The sequence below is a fragment of the Phyllostomus hastatus genome, unplaced genomic scaffold, assembly GCF_019186645.2.
Source record: "Phyllostomus hastatus isolate PE091 unplaced genomic scaffold, TTU_PhHast_1.1 phas_contig_1, whole genome shotgun sequence".
Lineage (NCBI taxonomy): Eukaryota > Metazoa > Chordata > Mammalia > Chiroptera > Phyllostomidae > Phyllostomus > Phyllostomus hastatus.
The window spans coordinates 19,243,922-19,268,852 of NW_025333498.1; the positions used below are offsets into that span (position 1 = coordinate 19,243,922).

The 24,931-nt window shown below is 36.8% G+C and overlaps 2 protein-coding genes across 11 annotated transcripts in view; one reads left to right on the forward strand and one right to left on the reverse strand.

The window, feature by feature from the left end:
* Positions 1 to 15,806, reverse strand: part of DCAF17 (DDB1 and CUL4 associated factor 17) — a 31,719-nt gene extending 15,913 nt beyond the window's left edge. Inside the window, exons 1-8 of one of the 7 annotated variants that reach the window (XM_045817422.1) lie at positions 15,468 to 15,806; positions 14,744 to 14,847; positions 9,830 to 9,920; positions 7,035 to 7,171; positions 6,264 to 6,324; positions 5,053 to 5,142; positions 2,531 to 2,635; positions 2,131 to 2,236 (exon numbers count right to left, since the gene is read on the reverse strand). In XM_045817422.1, coding sequence (XP_045673378.1) covers positions 2,131 to 2,236; positions 2,531 to 2,635; positions 5,053 to 5,142; positions 6,264 to 6,324; positions 7,035 to 7,171; positions 9,830 to 9,889 — 559 coding nt within the window. In that variant the 5' untranslated portion in view covers positions 9,890 to 9,920; positions 14,744 to 14,847; positions 15,468 to 15,806. The other 6 variants (XM_045817244.1, XM_045817093.1, XM_045817364.1 and 3 more) reach the window with 6 other exon arrangements.
* A 127-nt stretch (positions 15,807 to 15,933) lies between these two features.
* The window catches only part of METTL8 (methyltransferase 8, methylcytidine), a 73,564-nt gene continuing 64,566 nt past the window's right edge, over positions 15,934 to 24,931 (forward strand). The window contains exons 1-2 of one of the 4 annotated variants that reach the window (XM_045831891.1): positions 15,934 to 16,099; positions 21,497 to 21,541. Coding sequence is in view for 2 of the 4 variants with exons in the window: in XM_045831850.1 (XP_045687806.1) it covers positions 19,003 to 19,020; positions 21,497 to 21,541 (63 nt within the window). In the remaining 2 variants the exon portion in view is untranslated. Of the gene's footprint in view, positions 16,100 to 19,001; positions 19,021 to 21,496; positions 21,542 to 24,931 lie in introns of those variants that run through there. The other 3 variants (XM_045831859.1, XM_045831850.1, XM_045831867.1) reach the window with 3 other exon arrangements.

Sequence of the window (24,931 nt, forward strand, 5' to 3'; positions counted from 1 at the left end):
TGCCTAAGGCTGGGGTTGGGTAGGAAATTGACTGGAAAGAGCACAGGGGAACATTTTGGAGTGATAAAAATATTCTAAAGCTTAATTGTAGTGGTGGTCTCATGATTATATACATTCGGCAGAACTCAAACCGTATAGTTAAAATGAGTGCATTTAAGTGCTTGTACATTATACCACAACAAAGTTGACTTTTTAAAAAGCAAGTTATGAAAGAGTATTTACAGTAATTGTTTAGTTTTAGACATATAGAAATACACACAATATAAGATTAGTAAAAAAACTAATAAACACTCTAAAAGGTAATAATAGTTAACACCAAACAGGAGGACTATGAGTGTTTAAATTTTTTCTATTTCATTCATTTTTATTTTCTATTTTTTCTATAGTAAAAATGAATGTTTTACATTAAGAAAAAGTTATTTAAAATTAAAATAAACATTATATTGTACAGACTTTTATGATCTTTAAAACAAATTTGAAGAAATGAATAGGATTTGAGTCTCTACAGATTATTTAAAAATTCAAACTTTCCAATAAAACATGCTACTTTTCTTAGCCAAATGTCAGAAAAGTACCAATTTATAATGTTTTACAATGACAACTGATTTTATATATCATGTTTTCAAACATTATTATTTTGAAGTTGAGGAAAGCAATACCCAGAGAGATTTGGTGATTTGCCCACTATCACACCACCGGGTCAGCAGCCAGGTTTCACTGTTACTAGTAGCAGACTACGATTCTGGTTCCAAATCCGGCCTTCTTTCTACAAATAGGGTACCTACCTAACCCATAGCACAATCCTGCAGGCTTTATGTGCTTTATCACCCTATTTATTCTTTGTTTTACTAACTTATCTGCATTTCAACAACAACAATGCTACCATTTTGGGAAATTCTTTTCAAAATAACATTTTAGTTACCATGAGAGATGGTAGTTTTAAAATCTTAAGATTCCTGCTGGAGTGTTTGTACTGAATATAGAAACTATTGTTGGGCTGAGTTTTCACAAAATTGCCTAATTCAGCTGGTCCAATTCATTTAAAAACTTGGGTAACTTAATTGGTTATATTGAATGCTCAGTGGATTTTACAGTTTGTCATTTATTACTAAAAAGAACATCTTTCAAACAATTAAATCTATTTCTGTTTCTTGATCTGTTGATAATATGTTAAATAATGACACAAAAATTCCTGTCTTAAGAAATTCTGACTATATTAGAAAACCCTTTGGAGTTTCACCCAAAAATATGATGTTTATTAGTTGGAAATAAATCATCCTCACTATAGTAAGGAATGACTCTTAATGAACTAAGAATATAGATAAACAAATATCAGAATAATAAAATGTATTTTATTTTTAAATTTACTCATGTGACTTTTTAAAGAGATTTTATTTATTTATTTTTAGAGAGAGGGAGAGAAACATCCATGTGTAGTTGCCTGTTGCATGCCCCCTACTGGGGACTTGGTCTGCAACCTAGGCATGTGCCCTGAACTGGGAAACGAATTGGTGACACTTTGGTTTATAGGCCAGCACTCAATCTATTGAGCTACACCAGCCAGGGCTACTCATGTGATTTTAATATCTTTTTGCAAACATTAAACCATCCTTGTGTTTCTAAGATGAATTCTGGTCAGTCATGGTTTATTTCTTTTAACAGACATTGCTGAATTTGAGTAATATTTAATTTCTTCTTTATTAAACTGAACTCAATAAGCTAAATGTGGAACATTTTCATTATATTTATAGAATTATATACAATTTTCTTTTTTTGTGTTTTATCAACTATTAGGTATAGTAGAAGATTCTCTCTGTGTCTAAGATCTATGTTCAGATAGAATGGTAATTATATTTTCCTTGGAAAATACCTTTCTTAGAAGTGGGTTAATTTTATAGAATTATAAAATACTAAGTGATAAGGAGCAAAAGATAGTATCGTTTGCTGCAACTCATCAATGAATGAATGATAGATTTTCATTGACATCTATTGAATAGCAAGTAGTATACTGTACAAAAATAAAATAGAGTCTGTAATGAAATTATAAGGAAAACATTTGGATCATTACAATTAATAATTTACATGACCACTTATTTTTTAAGGTAAAAAAATACTATATAGTAGCCATACCTGTGATTTTAATATTACAAGGAATGCCAAAAGGAGCCTCTCCTACAGTTCCAGTAGTCCCACCCCATCTGCATGCACACCCTAAGTCAAGTTTCTGTTGCATGAACTACAAACAAAACAAAACAAAACAAAAATGGTGTCTTTAGCACCTACTTATTTGTTGTCTGGAGAGAGAAAAAATCAAATTCACATGTATACAACAGAAATGTTTCTTTATTCAAGGGCCTTTTAGCTTATCTTCCCACCCGTCTATTGAAGGTTAGTTTGTCTTCCTGCATTCACATAGTTTTGCAGAGTAGAAATTTATACAAGTGTCTTACTCAGAAAGCTCTGCATTAAAAACATCATAACTCAGCCCAAACCTCAAGTTAATCATGTGGTGAACTCAAGTTTTCTCTACCTGTTCAGTGATGGCTTGGAAGCTATAGAGTCTGACCAGTCCTGAGCTGTACATCAAAATCAGTATTCCATGAGATAACGTAGCATCTGTAACGTTCCCGAAAATCTGAGGGGAAAGGTAGATATCACCTGAGAAAAGACCAGAAGGCCAATCCTCTGAGTGTTCACAGTGGTTTGCACATTTGCTTAATATTCAGGCTATCACTATGACATTGCCGCCTAGGATCATACGGTAATTATAATTTAGAAACTTGAAACTAAGGTGTTATTAGGAATGAGTGGTAAGCCACTGGAGTCTCAGGCTAAAGCACTAATTAGAGATGCAGCAGCATTCATTTGCTTCATCCATTTGCTTCACAGTTGTGTCAATATCTTTTAACAACAAATTGTATTCCTCACAGATATAGATTGACACTGGGTCCATCTAATTCTAAACGAATATTTACTCTACCATGCATATCCTGTCAGGGACCTATTCTTATGTTAAAATATTATTTATAAAGAGACTTTTTTTAAAGCTAATTAGAGGGAGAGAGATTGGATCTAAGAAAGTAATTCTAATAAGAAACAGCCCAGATTTTTATCATTACCTTGTTCTTTAAATCTTTAATAGTGTTTAATTTTTTAGTCATATAAAAATCAAACAAATTAAAGACCAAACACTTACTAAGCCATTAACCTAGCTAACCTTGAGTAAGGCTTCAGTTTATTGTTCTCTTTCTGTTTCTGTGCACTGGACCCTGCCTTGATTCTCCACAGAGCTCTGATCCTATGCCTATTTGAATATTTAACAAAAGCTAACATAGACAAATATTCACAGCAATGAAAGAACAACTAGAAATTATGTGACAATCGGTGTCTATTTCTACTCAAGACAAATTACATAGTAAAGATTTACTACCCCAATAAATAGTTTAAAGTGCATTCTAAACTGGGGGCCTGGCAGCCTTATTATACATGGTAAGTGAAAGATACACTTCAATTCCAAGTAACCATAATCAAAGTAGTCCAAGTAACCATTTAATCTTGAACATGTAAGAATAAACAAATAATTTATGACTTTGCTAAATGTTCATTCCTGTTGTAGACTGTAATAAGTAAACACAATTACTTAATCCACAAGCACAAAGAGAAATATTACATTCATGAGTTTTAGTCATCTCTCAGAAGGTAAATTATAGATTGCTTTGATCTTGATTAGCTCATGACTTTTTATTCACTGATCCTCCTTCCCCACTTTGAAGTAAGGACTTGTATAATACAAACATAGTTTCAAATAATGAGTGCTATAATAAAGTAGCCATTCTATTTTTAAGACTTGGTTTGTACTTTGGAGTCAAATCTAGATTAAAATTCCAGCTCCTCCATTTACTACCTGTTTAACTTCCTAGTTGAATGCATTAGGTTATAATGTTGTAAAATGCTCAAACTGCCTGGTATAAAACAAACAATTAATAAAGAACTAATATTATTCTTTAGTCTTTATGCAGTTTAGTATATTATGCTAATTAATTTTAGTGGACCCATAAGGGTCCACTTTATAATATTTTAGGTGCTTAATTAAAGACTAGTAAAATAAAAAAATAACCATTCACCCAGAATAAGTAACCATTTTTTAAAAGAAAGTAGACTATTGATTCTTTTACTCAAAAGAAATTTGTCCTTTCTTTTCTCCCATATAACTGCTCCACAAATTAAGAAGAATGGCAATAATAATAAAATCCAAAACTGAATGAGTTAGAAACTTGTATATTTAATTATAAGGCTTGCTTATATATCATAAGTTTTACATCTATATCTTGCCATTAAAATGAGGCATTTTGTTGCAGCTTTTGCCTTTATTTAATGGTCATTTTAACAAACTTTGGAAGAGCCCTCTGGAAAAATACCTTACTCATTTCATAATTTTATAAAATAGTGGTTTGTTAATGACCACAGGTATTTAACACTATCCACATGAGGGGCATAAAAACATGCAGAACGGTGAAGAGATGATTAACCTCTCTTCCCATGTCAAATATTCTCATATATTTTGAAATAAATAAACTAGATCAGCAAGCTTTTTATAGTAAGGAACTTTTTTTTTAAGAGAGAGGGTAAGGGAGGGAGAAAGACAGGGAGAGAAACATTGATGTGAGAGAGAAACATCAAGGGTTTGCATCTCCTATGCACCCCTACCAGAGACTGAACCTGCAACCTAGGCACGTGACCTGGCCAGGAATTGACCCAGTGACCTTTAGGTTTGCAAGACGAGGCCCAACCAACAGCCACACTTATCATGGCCAGTTGGGAACATTTATAATCAAACACCTAAGAAATAATTAAATGATTATATTACATCTTATTGTCAAAAATTAATGTTGCAGTTAACTCAGAAATGAATTCTTTGGGGGTGTGTGAGATGTTCCGATCACTGTTTCTCTCTCACATCAACGTTTCTCTCCCTCTGTCTCCCTCCCTTCCCCTTTCTCTAAAACTAAATAAGTAACATCTTTTGAAAAAAAATAAGAAATGAATTCTTACCTTTTTGCTGATCTCCAGAATCCCTATGAGTGAAAAAGGTAGAACATGGAACACTGCAAGGTACAGCAAAACAGACTGTTGAGGGCCTGCCTAAAAGAAAAGACTAAAATTACTGGCAGTTCTCTAAAGTATTTCAGAGACAGTCTGCTTTCATGTGTCAAAAACATCCACCTGTCCTAGCATGCAGTTTATAGATGTTTTTCATGATGTGAAAACAGCCATCTATCTACACTGTGAAGTTATTTAAAAAGGAAGGCATACATGTGCAAAATACGTCCACAAGACCTTTAGCCCTTCAGTCACACACATGCACATACACATAAGAACTTACCAAAGTAAACATAACACTAAACATTTCTTAGCAACAAAATATACATTATGTACTGTACAACAGAAATAGTTTATATGCTGTATGACAAAATATATGTTGTATATTACATACTGTATATTACTGTATTATGATATAAATTAACACATATTTGTAGTGACATAACAAATTATATTATTTTAAAAGAATAAGTTAATATACCTATTTATAGAATAATATTCTATTTTAATAGAATGTTAATAATTTATACTGTAAATTGGAATTCTAATTATAAAGCATCTAATCAAAATACACACGTAGTTATCATAATCCCATCATTTGAAAGCAGTGTTACACTGGTGTACCTATAGGAAATGAGAAAAAAACACCGCCAATAAAAGCTTGAGTGATTTCTCTGCTTGAAGAGGATTACTTCCTTACTTTGAAAAACAGTATCCAGTCAATTTCTTTCTACTATGAAATGTAAAATAATCTGTAATACCCCAGAGTGGCTTAGCAGGAATTTCTTTTTTATTCCCTGCCTGAGGACATTTTTTTTTTTCATTTCTTTTAGAGAGAAAGGGAGGGGTGGGGGAGGAAAGAAAGGAGAGAAAGAGAGAGAGAAAAATATCAATTGGTTGTCTCTCGTAGGCTCCATGACTGGGGATCGAACCTCCAACCTGGACATGTGCCCTAACCAGGAATCAAACCCACAACCTTCAGGTTTAAAGCTCCAACCAACACAGCCACACCAGCCAGGGCTTAATGGGAATTACTTAAATTTGTGGTAAACTTTTATAGCATGCTTCAGAAAACAAATATCATTAGTTCTTTCATGACCAATCTGCAGACAAATTCCTATGGGGAAAAAAAGTTCATTTTTAATGTTTTTTAAGATGCCTACCTGTCGGGCCAATGCTGACTTCACTGCAATGACTTCCTGAGGAGTGTCCCAGCCCAAGTATCTTTTAAAAGAATGAAGCAAAGTTTATTCATTTGGAAAGGGGCAAGGAAGGTTTCCTGGTACTTAAAATCAAAATATAATAGATATTTTGTAAGTTTTTTAGTTATTTAAATTATAAAAGCAAAGTAATTTATTTTAAAAACAAGTAAATAGCTAAAACAATTCCCTCCTTCCTAGTTTTGATGAATAAAAATTGTTTGATCTAACAGTATTCAAAACTTATGAAACAAAATAACTATTTCTGCTTTAAAATGGAAGTTATAAAAAGCATAAAAAATGTTGCTTTCATATCCTGAAAGCACATACTTTTTCCAAAAAATTCATACCTAATTTATAAAACTAGTAATTAAATAACAGTTCTTAGATTGCACTAGTCAGGTAATTTAAATAAAAGACTAGCCCTCAGGAAAACCTACCATAAACTACATCTTACATATAGAATGTTATTTATAGATGGAAAACACAAGAATTTTTAAAGTTTATCTGCTAGTTACCATACATTTGTTACTTATGAGGATACATACAAAGAAAATTATAAAAGGTCTGTATGCTCAGATCTTCAAATGTAGTCATGAAGAAAGAAAAAGAATAGGTTTATAAATCAAGATCCAGGTATATAAGGGAAAACTTAAAAAAAAGCAGCTTTGCATTTCCTGCACAAGTCTCAAATTTTTATAATAAAACCTTGAATAATAAAGTCACAAATAATACCTGAATTTGCAATACGAAGCAAGATATATTTTCTCAAGGACTTTTCCTGTAGTTGCTGATATACGAAGTAACCAGTTATGAGCAGTCAGTGCTATGAGTGCGGATTTGTAATCCGATGCATTGGGCAGCATTTCCCCCTAAAAAATGAGATGTGAAAATAAAACTTCTTGGCCACGAACAATCTGCAATACTTAATGTCCAAAGAAAATAGCTAAACACTTAAAGAAATAGTCAAATAAGTAAACCAAAAAAGAAATAGCAAATGTTCAAATGCACGAAGAGAGAATTAAGACAAGGAAAGATAATATATGAGTATTTTCATCATTAACTTACTGAATCTATTCAGATAAAGCACTTAAACAGTACCTGAAATAAATTATTACTTATTAATTATTATTGATCATTAAGTATTCAACAAATGTTAACCAATCATCATAAAAGTAGTAGGAGTATTACCAATGATGCTGCTGTGATGATGATGATAATAGCAATAACAAGTTCTTAAACACATATTGAATAGCATAGGAATTAAGAGTCATCACTAGAATAGAAAGTCTTATTCAAAGACTTATTTTCCTTTTGAAAGAAGTCAAAATGGCAAAAGGGCAAATTATCCCACTATTCACCAGCTCTACTCTAACTCCAAATGAAAAGCTATAATCCAGAATCAGGGGAGCCAGAAAAGAACAAAAGATAGACCTGGTTTGGAAGGTAACCTATGTCGCCAACGAACTATACCCCAAAAAGGAAGAGGATGGCTGCTTGGGTGGATCTGCTACAGAGGAGCCACCACAAGGTAGAAGTCTGAGGCAGGAAGAGAAAGAAAGCAAAGGGTTCTACTTTGATTTGTGGAATAAAAAGGAAGTTCTAAGAGAAAAGTTAAAAACAGGAAAGTTAAGATTAATCTAGTATTTGCTTAGGCTGTAAACCAACAGGTTTTTCTTTTAATCAATTTTTTAATTTTATGGTATGTTATATAAGTATCATCTCATGGAGATTTTTAAAAGTTTTAAAAAATGTACTGTTTATACCTCGACTAGTAAAAACATATATATATATGTTTTTCATACATATATATATATATATATATATGAGCATATATAATAGGTTTGAGCTATTTTTCTAAACCAAAAGTTGTATCCCATACAATATCTCAGAAAAGAAGGGTGCTAAATATAGTTTCATATCAATATGTTAAAAACAACACAATATGCTTCTTAGTTTTCCTTAAAGGGGAAATCTTGCTTCACTTCAAATGAGAACAAAATGTTTAATGAGAAATGAGACTGGGAATTAGGTTACCTGAAACTCTGTTTTTACAGAACTGCCCTAAATTTTTGGTGCTTTGTATTAGTGTCTTTAAAAATTTTCTCAAATAAGAATTTTATCATTGTCCTCCCTGCACCAATGAAAATGAATGCAAAGGCTTTTGATATTGGGGCACAACCGGTATTTTTAGCTTTTGATAAGAAGTTAGGGAAGAAAACACCGATTTAAAGCTTTCTGATTTTTAAATGGATCCTTCTATGAACAAAGAATAAGTGCCCAGGGAAAAAGAAAGCAGTTGCTAAAGAGAACACCAATTTTATGTAAAAACAACAGTGTCTTTAAAAAATGATTTTAACAGTAAATTTAAAATATACCTTCTTATCCTTTAAACATTATTTTTGATTGCATATTGTGAGGTCTATTTTTCCTAAAGAAGAACCAACCAGATTCCAAGACCTGATTAATTTGTTGTATCTTCTAGGGCATTTTCTAATACACTGATCCCATGGAAGATTAATATTTAGAAATAAACCTCAAAAAGGGAAGTTCATAGGATCATAGGATTAAGAGTTCAGAAAAATGGTTTGACAATCATCATGTGGTTTAGTATTATTATAAGTATTATTACTATTAAAGGCTCTGAGAAGTAATTCTATAAATTTGTTTAACTTTTTACACTCAGAACAACCCAGGATGATTTGTTTACAACCCACTTCCTCTTAACCCCTTTAGCAACTACAAGACAATCACATCTAAAGGAAATTAGTGTTCTGAAAAATACACACTAGGGCAATGCTGGTCTAATAAAATGAGCTTATCCTATTTTCTTTTTTTATCTTTAGCTTATGATTTTCTTAACAGGATTCCTGGAGGAAACTCATTAGAATCCCCTTTCAAACAGTCATGTAACATCACTGTTGCCCATGATGTGCAGCATAACATGTAACAAAAATACTTTGCTCCAGTATAATAAGTAGAATGATTTCATATGCACTAAGAATAACTATTAACTAGTTTCTATTTCTTTTGGAGCTTTTAATCAGATCATACTTTTTCTAATTTTCAAGAGTAACAAATACTACCACATTTAAAAAATACATTTATAATATTATTATTATTTCATGAGGAAACATAATAATCAAAATATAAACTCTCATGATTCCTTTCAAGATTCAAAAATCACCATGACATTTAAATTTTATTCCCTGCCCTGGCTGGCATAGCTCAGTGGATTGAGTGCAGGCTGCGAACCAAAGTGTCGCAGGTTCGATTCCCAGTCAGGGTACATGCTTGGGTTGCAGGCCATGACCCCCAGCAACCACACATTGATGTTTCTCTCTCTCTCTTTCTCCCTCCCTTCCCTCTCTAAAAAAAAATAAAATAAAAATAAAATAAAATCTTTAAAAATATATATATATTTAAAAATAAATAAATAAATAAATTTTATTCCCTTATATAATACATTAATAATAACCAGTTCTAGGCTAAAAATGCTTTAGAAACAAAGGCCTAAAAACAAATCTTACCACTGGACATTCCCATAATAAAGCATCCTCTATTTTTTCTGATTTGGAACATTTTGGCATCTCATAAAGTTTTCTGGGTTCTGATGCAACACTGAGAAAAAAGAAAATAAATTACTAATGATCATCTTGTTAACTGAGACAGTGTTTGCTCAAGTTTGTGTGATTATTTTTTCTATTCAGAGATTCAGACTACCAAAATACTTCTTTTTCACCCTGTTTGCTTTCCTCTTCTTAGTTAACATTTTTTCTGACCATAAAATTTATAATGCATATTCACAGAAAAATTCTTTAAAATATAATAAAATCTAAATAGATTGATACTATAAAAATACCAAAACTAACCACTATTAACATTTTGGTTCATTTCCCTCTAGTTTTTCTTTATATACATATATCTACTTGCAGATTATTTTCTAAAACATAACCATGAACATTTACTATGAATATCTCAGCTGAAATCCATGGTGTTCATATTTATTACCCTAATATTCTTAAATGAAAATTAATCAGATAAAGAGCCCTATTATTTTAGGATGCAAATTAGTAAATAAAAAAGGGAAACACCCTTTAAGAATTTTTACTCCCCAAATGCCTTTCAGGAAGGTTGAACAAGTTTATACTTCTGCCAATATTGAACACTACATTTTTGACATGAAAATAGCCTCTTACCTTTAATTCGAACTTCTCTGGTTACTACTGAAATGTGCTCATAAGTGTTTTCATTTTTTTAACTGATGAACTTTCAAATTAAACTATTAGACACAATGTTGAGGGTAATAATTTTATTCACCTTTGATATTCTTTCACTGATTCAAAGGTTTAAATCAAACAGAATTTCATAAGAATGAAAGCGACTTCATATGTGATTTTAACCTATAGGAAAACATTCTGAATGGCACATTAAAGAACTCCAATACTATTTACCAACCAATACCTCTCTCACTACTTTAATTTTTTAAATTAAAACAGATACCTCTAAATTGGGGAAGCTATGAATTGAGCTTTAAATAATACCAAAGAATTACTGCTCATTTTGCAAGGTATGATGACACTATGATCATGCAAGAGAATATCCAGGTTGCCACTTCCAGCATGACAGCATGAGGAGCTCTGTGGGCATGCTCCCCAGGAAAACTGGTAGAAATGATTAAAGAACAACTACTTTAAAGTCTCTGAAAATGATTCTAGGGCATACAGCAAATGACAAAATATTTATTCCAGAAAATCTATAAAAACTCAGTAAGAATAGCGAGTCTGTGGTGATTGAACTAGGATGTGCTTCCTCCCCACTATTCTCAGTTCAGGAAGACAAAAACTCCACTCCACACTGATAACAGCCAAGAGCACAGGGATCCCTCTACCCCAGCTCCCAGAGGGCTGTCATCCTGAGGGGCAGCATTATTATCCAGCCCCTAGCTGCTTGTTGCTAGGGCTGAGTCCTAGATAAGTAAAGCCAAGAGGTGGGGCTCTTTTCTTCTGCCTAGCCCCTACTCATGGGATAGACATTCTGCCTTGGCCATGGCCTGCCCTAGAACATTAGAGCCTGGATTTGTCTTATTCCATCTCATAAAGTGTAGGAGATCGTTCTGTGTGGCGTGGGCCCAGTTCCCACTCAGAGATGCACAGACAGATGCCCACGGATAGGTTCTCCTGTGGGGAATCAGGACTGCAATGTACCTAGGCTGCTTTGAGTCTTGCTCTTGCTAAAAAAACTCCCTCACCCTGAATTAAGGACATTTACTGCAAAGTAACTTCCTAAAATCCATGCTAAACCTTCCAAGGATGAGTTTAACTGGTTCAACCACTTTTGCCTTTTCATTTGCAAATATCCCTCTTCTGTGATGTGATTAGCAGCATTGGCTCCTTTGTTTTCTGTAAAAGGTAACTACCTAAAGCAAACCTGTGCATAGTAAATGAGGACCATCATGTAATATGCCAAGAAACCCAATAAAGACTGGTCATGGCAAGGGCCAGGGCTTTTTGTTCCCCTTGAGAAAAAAGCCATGCTGTCCCTTTTCCTTCACTGGATTCAGTAGTCCGTGTGAATGTCTCATTTCATCCATAATGATGTGGACACTGCGGGCCGGTGTCTGCATCAATAAAGTAGTGGTTCCACATTGAGAAAGGCAAGAAAACCTGAGGCTAATGCCTGCCCCATCACCAGATGCTCAGCTTTTACAGTAAAGCAGTCACTTAAGAGAGAAGTATGCCATTGACCCCCACCATCACCAGTTCCAGAGCCCTGATACCAAGATTTTGCCTGGGTGGAGAAGCAGGTCATAAAGCAGATAGCCCCTAGTCCCTACTCACAGGAACTGACTTCATTTGCAACAGAGTATGGATAAGCTCTAGCCTAAGAGCACTCTCAAAACCACTGAAGGTTGTGATGAACAAATGGGAAGAGATCGGTGGTGATTCACTGGCCATGCAGACTAAACTGTCAGCTGGCTAGTTTCTTAGAGAGAACCAGAAAAAGATTGCTGGAAGGAGCCATCCTGAGTCAGAACAAATTTAAAACACTACCTAAAAAAACTATCCTAATTTCTAATTTCTGGTCCACCATATAAAGACCTTGGAAGTCATCACTCCTGTCTTCACTACAAGAAAAAAAAAGAACAAACTAAAAATCAACAACTCTTATTATATCCATCAAACAACTGAGATTACAGGGCAAACTTCAGCTCCTAACACTGGAGAGAGAATTGGATACCAAGAATCACATCTTACCAGCAGCAAAACCCAGAAGGAAGCCGCTAGTGTCAGTACTGGGGTGACAAAACAAGGACAGTAGAGGAAATTGGGCCTCTGACACCTGCAGCTACAGCTAACAGAAAACACAGTCTAACTTCTAGCTAGAGAAACATAAAACCTCACTCTCAAGACGTGTTTACCACAATTCCTTTTTACCTAATACATCACAGACAACTTTCAACAAAGAAATTATACAGCCTACTAAAATGCAAAATACAAAGTTTGAGGAGATAAAGTAAGTACCAGAACCAGACTCAGATACAGTGAAGATATTGGAATTTAGGTTGGGAATTTGTTGGTAATTTAGAATTTGTAATCAGATCAGGAACTTAAAATAACTATGATTAATATGCTAAAGGCTCTAATGGAAAAGGTAAACAACATGCCAGAACAGATGGAAAATTAAGCAGATAATTTTTTTAAAGTCAAAGAAAAAAATCAAAAGGAAATGCTAGAAATCAAAAACACCCTAACACAAATGAAGAATGTTTTGGATGGGCTTGAAGGTATGTCAACAGAAACTTCCCAAACTAGAAAGTAAAAAGAATGAGAAAAACAGAACTTCCCAACTAGGAAAAAAAGAATGAAAAACAGCAGAACAGAATATCCAAAAACTATGGGATAAGTAGAAAAAATGTAATATATACTTAATAGGAATAATAGAAGGAGAAGAAAGAGAAAACAAAACAGAAGAAACACTTGAAATAATAATGGCTGAGATTTTTACAAATTAATGTCAGCCACCAAACCACAAATTTAAGAAGCTTACAGAACACCAAGAATAAGTAAATACCTTCCCCCCCAAAAAAATCTATACCTAGGCATATCATAGTCTAACTGTAGAAAATAAAAAACAAGAGAACATCTTGTAAGAAGCCAGAGGGATACCCTGGCTGGTGTGGCTCAGTGGACTGAGTGCCAGGCTGTGAACCAAAGGGTCTCTGGTTCCATTCCCAGTCAGGGCACATGTCTCAGTTGTGGGCCATGTCTCCAGTAGGGGGCGCACGAGAGGCAACCACAAATTGATGCTTCTCTCCCTATCTTCCTCCCTTCCCCTCTCTAAAAATAAAGAAAATCTTTTTTTCCAAAAAGAAGAAGCCAGAGCAGGGGGGGTGGGGGGGCACCTAACCTGTGGTAGAACAGGACGAGAATTACATTGGACTTCTCTTCAGAAACCATGCAAGCAGAGAATGGAGTGAATACTGAAGTGATAAAAAACCCCACCAACCTAAAATTCTGTATCCCGTGAAATTATCTTTCAAAAGATGAGACAAAACAAACCTTCTCAAACAAAAATTGAGGAAATGTGCTGCCAGTAGACCTGCCTTAGAAGAAATTTTCAAAGAAGTTCTTCAGAAAGAAAAAAAATGATCTGGGTCAGAAACTCAGATCTACATAAAGAAAGGAAGAATGTTAGAGAATAAATGAAGGTAAAACAAAATCCTTTCTTCTTCTTTTGTAAAAAATCCTCACTGGAGGATATGTTTATTGAATTTAGAGAAAGAAGGGAGAGAGGGAGGGTGAGGGGTGCAGGCTAGGAGGAGAGAGAGAGAGAGAGAAACATCAATAGGTCACCTCCAGTACAAATGGAACCCACAACCTAGCTATGTGCCCTGACAGGGATAGAACCTGCAACCTTTTGGTCTATGGGACAACACTGCAACCACGAGTCATCTGGCTATGGCTATCCTTCTTATTTTTAATAACAGATAAAAACTTGTCAATAATAGCAACAAGGTATTCAGTGATTGTAACTTATGGATATAAGTAAAATGAATGACAGCAATATTATAAAAGGCAGTAGGGAGGAATTAGAAACACCATTATGAGGTGGCGGTACTACCTATGGAGAGGTACAGTGTTACTTTAAAGAAACTTAAAGAGCAATTTATCATTTTGCCTGCACTACAAAGTAATTTCACTTTAAATGGTACTTACACAGATGAAACCCGCAACTTTAGATTTCACAAATTTTTCAAATTACATGCATTTTACCACGTACTTTGGACACATTTTTCATTCCCCGATATCATTAAGCTCTAATGTAGGTGTTTCTTAAAAACACCCCGAACACCCTCTGGTTCTGGACCCGGCTGCGGCTGCGTCGCCCCCAGACGCAGGTGAAGTGGATCATAGCAAAAAAAATTTACCCCCAAAAGATACCTGCTGACACAGCACCGATAATTATCAAAATATATTCTTCCTCTTTCATAGGCTATAGGTGACTTGGAATGAGTAGTCCAAACATTCTTAAATTTAGTACTTTCCTGAAAGACACAAAGAGTTTCAGTTTCAGAGATAACTCATAATCCTCTACTGTGCACCAATTTTATGACGCATAGTTAAATTTAGGGTTTTCAAAGAAATTTCAAGTATGTTATTTAAAAACATTATGTTCAATCTTTCCTCACTCTCACGTTTAGGTTTAAGTGGGGTGACTTTTAAAAACATTGTCTGCGGAAAGACATAAGCAGCTTAAAAAACTAAAGGCATCTGGTGGTCCTATTAATACCTATTTACTAACTCCCCAGGTTCACAGCATGATGCTCCTGCCCATCACACAAAACCTTTTAAAAAAGGGGGGCTCGACCGCGTAAAATCGGCGCCCCGGAAGGCTTGGCCACCAGGTGCCCCACAGCGCTTCGCCCCGCGCCCCGGGGCCGGCGGTCACCTGGCACACCAGCGCCCGCAGGATGCCCAGGTTCGTCCTCTGTACCACGCCTGCGTCGCGCGAGAAGAAGCCCAGCGCCCGGCGACTCAGCCGGGGACACACGTTGGGCTTCCGGGTGGGGCCCATAGAGACGCGGGCCGGGCCGGGCCGCGAAGTTGACAGGGCCGAGGAGGAGGGGCGCGCCCCTAACCCCCCGCGAGGGACGGCGACCCCTACCTCGGAACCTCGGGGCCCCAACTCCCCGCGGGGACTAGGAAAAACAAGGGAGCCGGGCAGGGGACGCACGGCAATGGGGCAAGGGCACACAGCCGGCACCGCCTGGGCACCAGGAAGAGAGAAGGAAAAGCCACCCCTCTTTACGGCCTGGTCCCCGAACACCCTCTGGTTCTGGACCCGGCTGCGGCTGCGTCGCCCCCAGAACGCTTGGCCTGCCGGGGCCGTTCCCTCCTCGGGAAATGTAGTTCCCGGTGCCCTCTGAGGGAGCCGGGCTTGCTCCCAGAACTACAGTTCCCATCAGACAACAGAGACCGAACACCGACTCCCGAAGCGGCACCAGTCCACCGCGGCACCGCTCTGCCCCGCCCCTAGAGCCCCGCTCCGCCCCGTAGCCCCGCCCTGTTCCTTATGGCCCCGCCCCGTCCCCTCTGGCCCTGCGGAGGCTGCGCTGTTGGACTGGCGCGCCTTTCCGGTCTGCGCTGGGCGCGGGGAGAAGCCTGCGAGCCGCTGTGCCCGCACGCAGGGTCCTGTCCCAGGCTGCCTGCCTGCCCCCACGTCTCTCAGCCCCTGACTTTCGCTGTGGGAGGCGCTGTGTCCAGTGCAACCCCCCAAAGCAGCGTCCTGTACTAAAGGTACGCCCCGCGGCTTTCCCCTTCAGTAACACGTTGGACGACGTGGTTGAGGTTAACTGTTAAACATGTTGGGTCTATACACCCTGTGCTTTTGTATTATGAGTTAGTGATGGAAGATGCTAGGCATGCCCACCCAACCAGAGTTGAATTACTCTTTCCCAGAGGCCCGCCCTTCTGCGGCTTGCCAGGACACAGGCTGATTTTGCGATAATTGCAGCATTTTCCTTCCACTCGCTTCCTTTTTCCCCTTCCTTCATGGAAATAAAATGTGAACCGTTTACATTCTTATTGGACTGCCTAAACAATTCCATGTTGAATCCTCTAAATAACACTAAAATAGCTAACCGGGTCAAAGTTCCGAATACACTACATTTTCAGTAATCTTGCACCAAATGCGTCCCATTGCTCTGCTTGTAAGTCCTTTGAGAATGCTGTCTTTGCATCTCCCACGTAGGCTTGGCGTGCTACCTCTTGTTCAATACGTACGCGAGGGAGAGATGGCATGGGACAGCAAAAAGTACAATACTGAGTGGGTGCATTGGGTCGTAGTTGAAGCATATAGTTTAGTAAAAATTTGCCTTATACCTTTTTAACCCTGCTGAATTCCCTTTAGGGGCTGGGCTTTTGCTGATTTTTCATAACTTATTTACAGCATACTGTGGAGTGCTTTGTGTATTTTTAGACAGCGCTAAAATAGTTAATTTGGTAATTCATGAATGCAGCTGTCACTGAGAAAACTGAGACTCAGAAAAAAGATAACTGGATTTTCTTTGGCTGAAATGAAATTCAAATCATTGCTAAATTGAATCCATCATTTCTCTTTCCTCTCTCCTTCCCCTTCATGGTCACTTGTTTGCCTTCTTGTGGTGTTTATCTCAGCATGAAATCCCCCAAGAGACAGTCATAATAGATACCTCTACCCCCTCATCCACAACCAAGTCCTTAAAAAAAATGTCCTCTGATGATATATTTATTGATTTGAGGGGGGAGAGAGAGAGGGAGGGAGGGAGGGAGGGAGGGTGGATGGGAGGCAGACAGAAGGGGGGAGAGGGGAGAGGAGAGAGACAGAGTGACATAGACAGGTTTACCTCTGGCACATGCTCAGACCTGGATGGAACAAATCCCCAAACTAGGTATGTCCCCTGACTAGGGATGGAATATGCAACCTTTTGGTGTACAATTTTTTTTAACTTTTTTAAAATTGATGTCTGAATACAGTTGTCTCCACTTTCCCAGGCCCTACCCACGCCCACCTCCCACCCTCAATCCCACCCCCCCTTTGGCTCCTTTTGGGTACAATTGATCATCCCCTAATCACTGAGCCACCTGGTGGGGGCACATAACTGAGTCCTTTTGATTCAGCTCTTCTCCATCCTTATCATACTCCCTGGGTAGGATATTATTTTATTAGCAACCTCCTTTCTGCCTTAAATACTTTCCATTCCGCCATTCTACAGTGCTGCTGGTGATTTTTCTAAAGCACAAACCCTGCTATTTTTCTATTAAAATCTTTGAGTGGCTCCCAATCACCCAGAGCAGAATTTGTCAAACCCAAGTGTATACCCAGGATTCTCTATTGTTAAAGTATTTTCAGTATGTTAAATATATGCAAATATAAAACTATATATAAATTCCTTATGTTGTATCTTTTATGCAACTGTAACTTATAAATAGTTATAAGTTAAATGTAGCAAAACTAAAAACAAATTCAAATGAATACTTATTCATTGTTACCAATGAGACTGTTTTTGCCAGGCCTAAGAAACTCTAAAAGAAAATGTTCTCTGTCCTCCCTGTTATAACTTCCTTATTATAGAAAGGCCCATCCATTTTGTCTTTGTGTTGAGAGATCAGTCGCTCAATGCCCTCACCTCTTTTCTTTCCTTAAACCACTGTAAAGTCTTCATTCCTTCCAATGTGTCATGATTTTATTTGACCTTCGCTTGGCAAACAACATCATTCACATGAAGTACCCCTGGTTGTTTTCTCATTAACCTGTGCCCATGACAAATGGTACCACTTCTAAACACAAATGTGAACTGAAATCTTGTGACAGTACTTGATTAAAAGGTGGTCATCTAGGTGATATAGAGTGTCCTTTTGTTAGGAAATTTTTTTTTGGTTAGGTTTTTATCAAACTGAAAATTAAAGGTTTCTCTAAGAGAAATCTCCTAGCCTGGAGGGTACATACATGACTCCATAGGGGTCTGTATTAAGTACCTTATAGGACAAAATCTGAATCCCTAGGTATTGCATACAGAGTACTCTGTTATCTGCAACTCACACACATTTTCTGCCTCATCTCTTTCCACCCTTCACATTTGCTCTCATGATTCTGATGTTGCTCTCTTGCTAAGCCATCGTGCCTTTACATTTCAAATTTTCTTTGTCTGGAGCTCCCTTCCTGTCTGTCTCTTATCTGTTTACCTCAAGACTCACCCCCAGGTATGACAGCTCCACTCAGACACTTTTTCTGACCCCTCCGCTGTGGTTGTAGCTTTGCCCTCTTCCAGCATGTTACTCTGCATATGGAGGTTGTGGCACTATATTGGAATTGTTGTTTGACTTCCCACCATTGTTTTTAGGTAGTCCATTCATTTATTCAACATGCATGTGCATTAACTATATCTCAGGCAGTGTAATAAGGATGCATCTGTATACTGAATGAATGGACTACTCTAAAGGCAATGTTTGGCCCTGGCCGATATGGCTCAGTTGGTTGGAGTGTCACCCAGTAACCGAAAGGTCATGGGTTGGATTCCTGGTCAGAGCACATACCAAGGTTGCAGGTTTGATCCCCAGTCAGGGTGCCTACAAGAAAGACAACCAATCGATGTTTCTTTCACATCAGTGTTTCTCTTTCTCTCTCTCTCCCTCCCTCCCTCCCTCCCTCTCTCTTTAGGATGAAAAAATGTCCTTGGGTGAGTGAAAAAAAAGAGACAATGTTTGTATACAATCTTTTATCAGCAACTAAGTATTTTTAACATAGATGCAGATTTAGTCTCCCTTCAATTTTTAAATCAGTAGGAAACCACAATGTCAATAAGAAGAAATAACTTTAAAAACTTAAACCCCAACAGTTCTACCTATAAAGTAATTATTTTCCATTTGTTGAAAGTCAAATGGCATGAACAAATACCCCTAGCTTAGGATTTGGAAATGACTTCTCTTAATTTGGGGCATAGAACAGACTTTAGTTCCTTTTTTTTTAGTCTGTATCTATGTGGTATTTACAAAATACTTAGACACCTTTGCCATGATATTTTAAAGACAAGGAAGAGGAGATAATGAAATCAGAAGTTAAAATGGTTTTTGTTCATATATTTTGTTTAAAGAAGCATGTTATAACCAAGTCAATATATAAACACTCAGGTATTAAACCTGAACATTTGTTCACAGACCAAACAATTTGAACCAAGGGCATGAGATGTCATTCATTCAACATGTAATTATTTCCATGTACAACATTCTGGGAAACCTTTTGGCATAGAGTGTAACAGTGAACAGAATGAACAAGGTCCCTACCTGTCCGGAGATAGATAATGTTGCAAAGAAGATAAAACAGGGTGATAAGCTTGACAAACAGTGGCTGGGAGCCCTGCTTTAGCCAGAGTGGTCAGGGAAGGCCTCTCTGAATGGGGGACTTTGGGTTGAACCCTGAATGATGGGAAAGAATCTGCAAAGAACTATGGTTAGAATAGTCCAAGTAGAGAGATGCTTGCTTAAATGCAGGTTGCCCCCAAGGCAATAACAACTTTGGCTTACTCTGAAACTGTCCGAACTGCTAGTGTGGCTCTTTATTGTACATGAGAGAGCTGAACTTAGAGAAGGTAGGCTGGAATCAAATTATGTCAGATGTAAGGAATTTCAGATTTTATTCTGTTATAATGGGAAGCATTTGAAGGAGAGTGACATGATCTAATTTGTGTTACAATAAGGTCTCTGTGGCTGTGGTGTGTAGAATGTAATGGGCAGCAGGCAAGAATGGAAACAAGGAGACAGGTGGCTGTTCCATTGGTCCAGGTAAAAGATAATAGTGTTTGGACTGGAGTGCTAGCAGGAGAGATGGAAAGAAGTGAACAGATTCAGGACATATTTTGGAGGTAGAGATGACAGGATTTCTAATGCAGTGGATATTAGTGATGAAGAAAAAAGATTCTAGTGAAATCATCACAAAGCAGGACCACAAGTAAGCATCCCCAAATTCCCCAGAACAAATGAAAAACAGGGAACTACTCATGATACAATGTCAATATTTTATTAAATATATACATCAGTATTTTAGACGTTAATGCTAAAGTATATTAGTATCTGTTCTGTGGCTGTGGCATGTGGAAAGAGGGGAATAAATCAGAGCCTGAAAGTAGACAGGGGTCATATCATGTGGCATCATGATAATGTGGTGTGAAAATCACCAGAGATACAGCCCTTAAGAGACAGTTGGGAACAACATCAGGGACAAGAATGAAATAGAGAGACCAGTTGGCAGGTAATTATAGTAGTTCAGTGAGAGTCACTTTGGGAAATTTATTTCAAAATTATTGAAGCTTTTGACCACAAATTTGGTTCTTGTGTTTTTTATCTATATATACTTTAATTATATTTGTCTGAACATGTAGTGTGTGTGTGTGTGTGTATAACATATAATACATATATAAAATCCAGAAAGAATTAGGCTTAAAGGATTGGTAGTAAAGTTTGGAAACTATTCCTCTTATTTTATTTACATTGGATGACAGTATTTTATATTGCCAATCAATGAGTGTCATTAAATATCAAAATGTAATTTATTTACATTGGAAAGAATAAAATTACAGTCACAGTCAAAAATATTTTATTTATTCAAAGAATATATACAGACAACATAGCATAATATATAAATAATAATTTTTAAATGAATACCTATATATCTATCACCAACTTAAAAAAAATGGAATATTACCTAAACTTGGACAACTCCTATGTGCCCCTCCTGGTTGCCATGTCCCTCTTTTCTCTTTATATAAATAAAATATTAAGTTTTTAATGTTTTTGGACTCCATATAAATTGAATCATACTGTATATATGTACTCTTCTACAAATTGCCTATTTTTTCCAACGTACACTTGACAAAGTGCCTTAGCTCATTTCATTTATTTTTACTGCTGTATAGTATTTCATTGTATAAATGTACCACAAGTTACCAATTTCCTACTGGCTGGGCTTTAGTTTCTTCCAGGTGTTTTATCCCTAGAAAGTTCTGCTATAGGCGTTCTTAAACCTGCCTCCTGGCACGCCTGTTAGAGCATGTATATGTTTTCTATTGCTGTGTAACAAATTACCAAAATGTAGCAGCCTAACCCGATGCCATTTATTATCCCTATTTTTTTTCCTACATGAATAACCACTTATCCCAGAACCATTTATTGGAGGGTCCCTCATTTCTTCACAGATCTGCAGTGGTAAGTCTTGTTGTGTATCAAGTTTGCATTTACAGTCAGGTTTGTTTCTAGGCACTGTTTTCTCTTCCACTGTTCTGTTTTCTATTCCTAGCCTAATACCTGACCAATTTAGTAGTAAGGATTGAGAGCTAGTAGGGCAAGTCCTCTACTTATCTCTTTTCTTCAGGAGTATCTATTCTTTTTTTGCAGTTTGCACTTTCATATTTCTTTTTGAACCAGCTTAAGTGCCACACAAAAAAAAAACCTTACTGGAATTTTGATTGGTACAGCATTAAATCTGTATATCTCTTTGAAGAGAACTGACATATTTACCATATAAAATTACCCTACCTATGTAGACAATATGTCTCTCCATTTATTTATATCTTTAGTGTCTTTCAATGAAGTTTTGTAATTTTTTCTTAAAAAGATTTCATATTTTGCAACTTCCTAAGTACATTATTATATTTTTGACTAGTGTTATAGATGGTATATTTTAAAATTAGATTTTCTACCTATATTTTTTGCTAGTATATAAAAATGTAGTTGTTGTTTTGTATATCGATTTAGCAACCTTGCCAGACTTTACTTTTAAAAGTAATAATTGTCATTTGTAGGGCTTGGAGATTTTTCTGTGTAGATAATCATGACCTCAGGAAACCCTGATAGTTTTGTTACCGCCTTCTCAACTTTGATTTCTCCTTTTTTCTCCAGCGCCGGCCAGGACCTTTAGTGTAGCTGAACAGAACCAGCGATAGTGGGCATTCTTGTCTTACTCATATTTAACATTTCTAATATTTTTTCATTAAAGATAACATTGTAGGCTTTTGGTAGCCACCCTTTATCAGGTTAATGAAATTACCATCCATTCCATGTTTGCTAAAAGTTTTATTTATCTGATTTTTAACCTCAAATGGGTGTTGAATTTAATCAACTACTTTCTCTATTTGCTGAGGAGGTCATATAATTGTTTTTCTTTAATCTGATAATTTAGTGAATTACACAGAAATATTTCCTAATGTTAAACCAAATGAGTTTATTTAGAGAAGTTGTGTGTGTGTGTGTGTGTGTGTGTGTGTGTGTGTGTTTTAATACCTTGTGGGATTGGGGCAGGTGATGGCTTCAGTGGTTACTCAGCTTTCTGGATCTTTGCTAGGTTTTGTTCCTTCCTGAAGATTTCTCGTTCCTTCTTGCTGACTCAATGACAGAGTTAACAAGATATAGTTTTAAATGAATTTAACCAGCCTTTTGGGAGTATTTTATAGAAGAAAGGTTTTGGAGTGTGAGTTCACCAAATCATCAGAACTCGAATTCCACTGTCTTATATTTTCAGTCTAAAAGTTTCCATTAATGTCGGATATGATCACTTACCATTCATCATTTCTGTCTTCTTTTCTTCTTGTCTCTATGCACAGCCATTTCCCTCCTTGCTGAAAAAAACAAGAAGTAGTGCTGCGTAGTAGAGAGAGCATCATACCAGGAGCTAAAAAGCACAAGTTATAGTTCCAGCAAGCACCACCACTTAGTGAGATCTTGCCCAAGCCACTTATTCTCATGAGTTTCACTCAATCATCTGCTGAGTGGAAACACTCAGGATTGAAGTAAGAATCACATGAGTGTATAAATGTGAACACATTGTTGGAAGGGGAAAAAAATGAGAAGCAATGATGTCGAGTGCATCTACTGTTAGGAAAATGTAACAGAAGTTTGGGGAGGGGTGAGGGTTGATTAGTAGGATGGAGGATTTTTTAGGGTAGGGAAACTGTTTTGTACGATTCTCTAATGACAGATAATGCCACTATGCATTTGTTAAAATCCATAGAGCTTTACAGCACAAAGAGTAAACCTTAATGTATGCAAAATTTTAAAAAATAATTAAGGGGAAGTGGGAACTCCAGGATGGAATGCAGACTGTAACATAAGAATCTAACTGCATTACAAATGTAGGCAATAACCTCACTGAAAGGGTCAGGGGAGAGGTGCTGACCTAAGTAACTTTGAAAGTGAAACTCAAGACTAAAGACAATAGGAACTGTACATATGCACTGTACTGTAGCTGATAGTTTCCTGTAGAGGTATGGATTAATTCTGAAGCTGCAGTACATGTGTACTGGAATTGAATAATTAATAACTGGTTGGTGGATGATGGGAACCAGGTTTCTTACTGTTGGAGTGAGAGATTACAGACAAGCAAGAGGTAAAGGCTAGAATGATCCATCCCCATGGTAATGGATTAAAGTTGGAGACATTAGTATGAACTTCAGTTTAGCTTACTATAGATATAGATAGATACATAGAGAAACATTTATTGGTAAAGATATATGTATATGCTTGATTCAGTGTACACATGTATTTCCTTGCTTTGTCAGTTGAGGGGGCCTAGAAGCAGCCTTGTAGTGAGGATACACACCTGGTACCCAGACCATTCTTTAAGAAAAGAACAAATGCTCTTTGGAGAAACAGCTAATTCTGAGACTGAGTCAAGGCTCATACAACATGGGCCTGCAATGCAGGCTTGTACTGCCAGAAAGTAAGGAGGTGCCAAAAACCAAAAACACAATGATGGAAGTGTGTCAAAGGATATAGGAGCCAACTGAAATAAAGTAGTATTGGGTTATAATCCACAGTTTAAAATAATTACCTATGAGTCCATACTGATATAAACAAATGATTGAATAAAGAAATAAATGTGGAAGAAGAGTCAAATCTCCCACGCAAAAGAATTCCAAATAATTTATGTAGTTACTTTTACCTTCAAGAGGGAGAGCATAATTCACCACTCCTTAAGTGTGGACTATGCATAGCCATTTCCCTCTAAAAAATACTGTGTGGAAAGGGGGCAGGGGACAACTTTACGGTAGAGAAAGCTGTCAGTCACCGCCTCAGCCAAGTGATCGAGGTTACTGAACATCAACAGTAATAAGTTGTGTTTACATCATTTGCTCTTGATATGATGTGATAAGCATGGCAGTTTACCGCCATGGTTTTCCTGCCTAAAACCCATACCCCCAGTCTACTCATGAAAAAACATTGATGAATATTCATTGAGGATCATTCTACCAGGTAATGATCAGTACTCCCCAAAACTAACTGTCAAGGTTATTGGAAACAGCGAAAGTCTGAGAAACTGTTAGAGCCAGAGGGGCCTAAGGAGTCCTGATGACCAAATGTGATGTGGTGTCTCAGATGGAATCCTGCGGGAGAAGAAGGACTCTAGGTAAAAATGAAGGGAATGTGAATCAAGTATGGACTGAAGTTTATAATAATGTATTAATATTGGCTTAATTTACTAGTGTGAGATTTTGATAATAGGGGAAACTCAGATATATTGGAACTCTGTGCTATCTGCAGCTTTGCTGTAAATTGAAAACTGTTCTAAAATTAAAAGTGTACTTTAAAAACACAACAAAA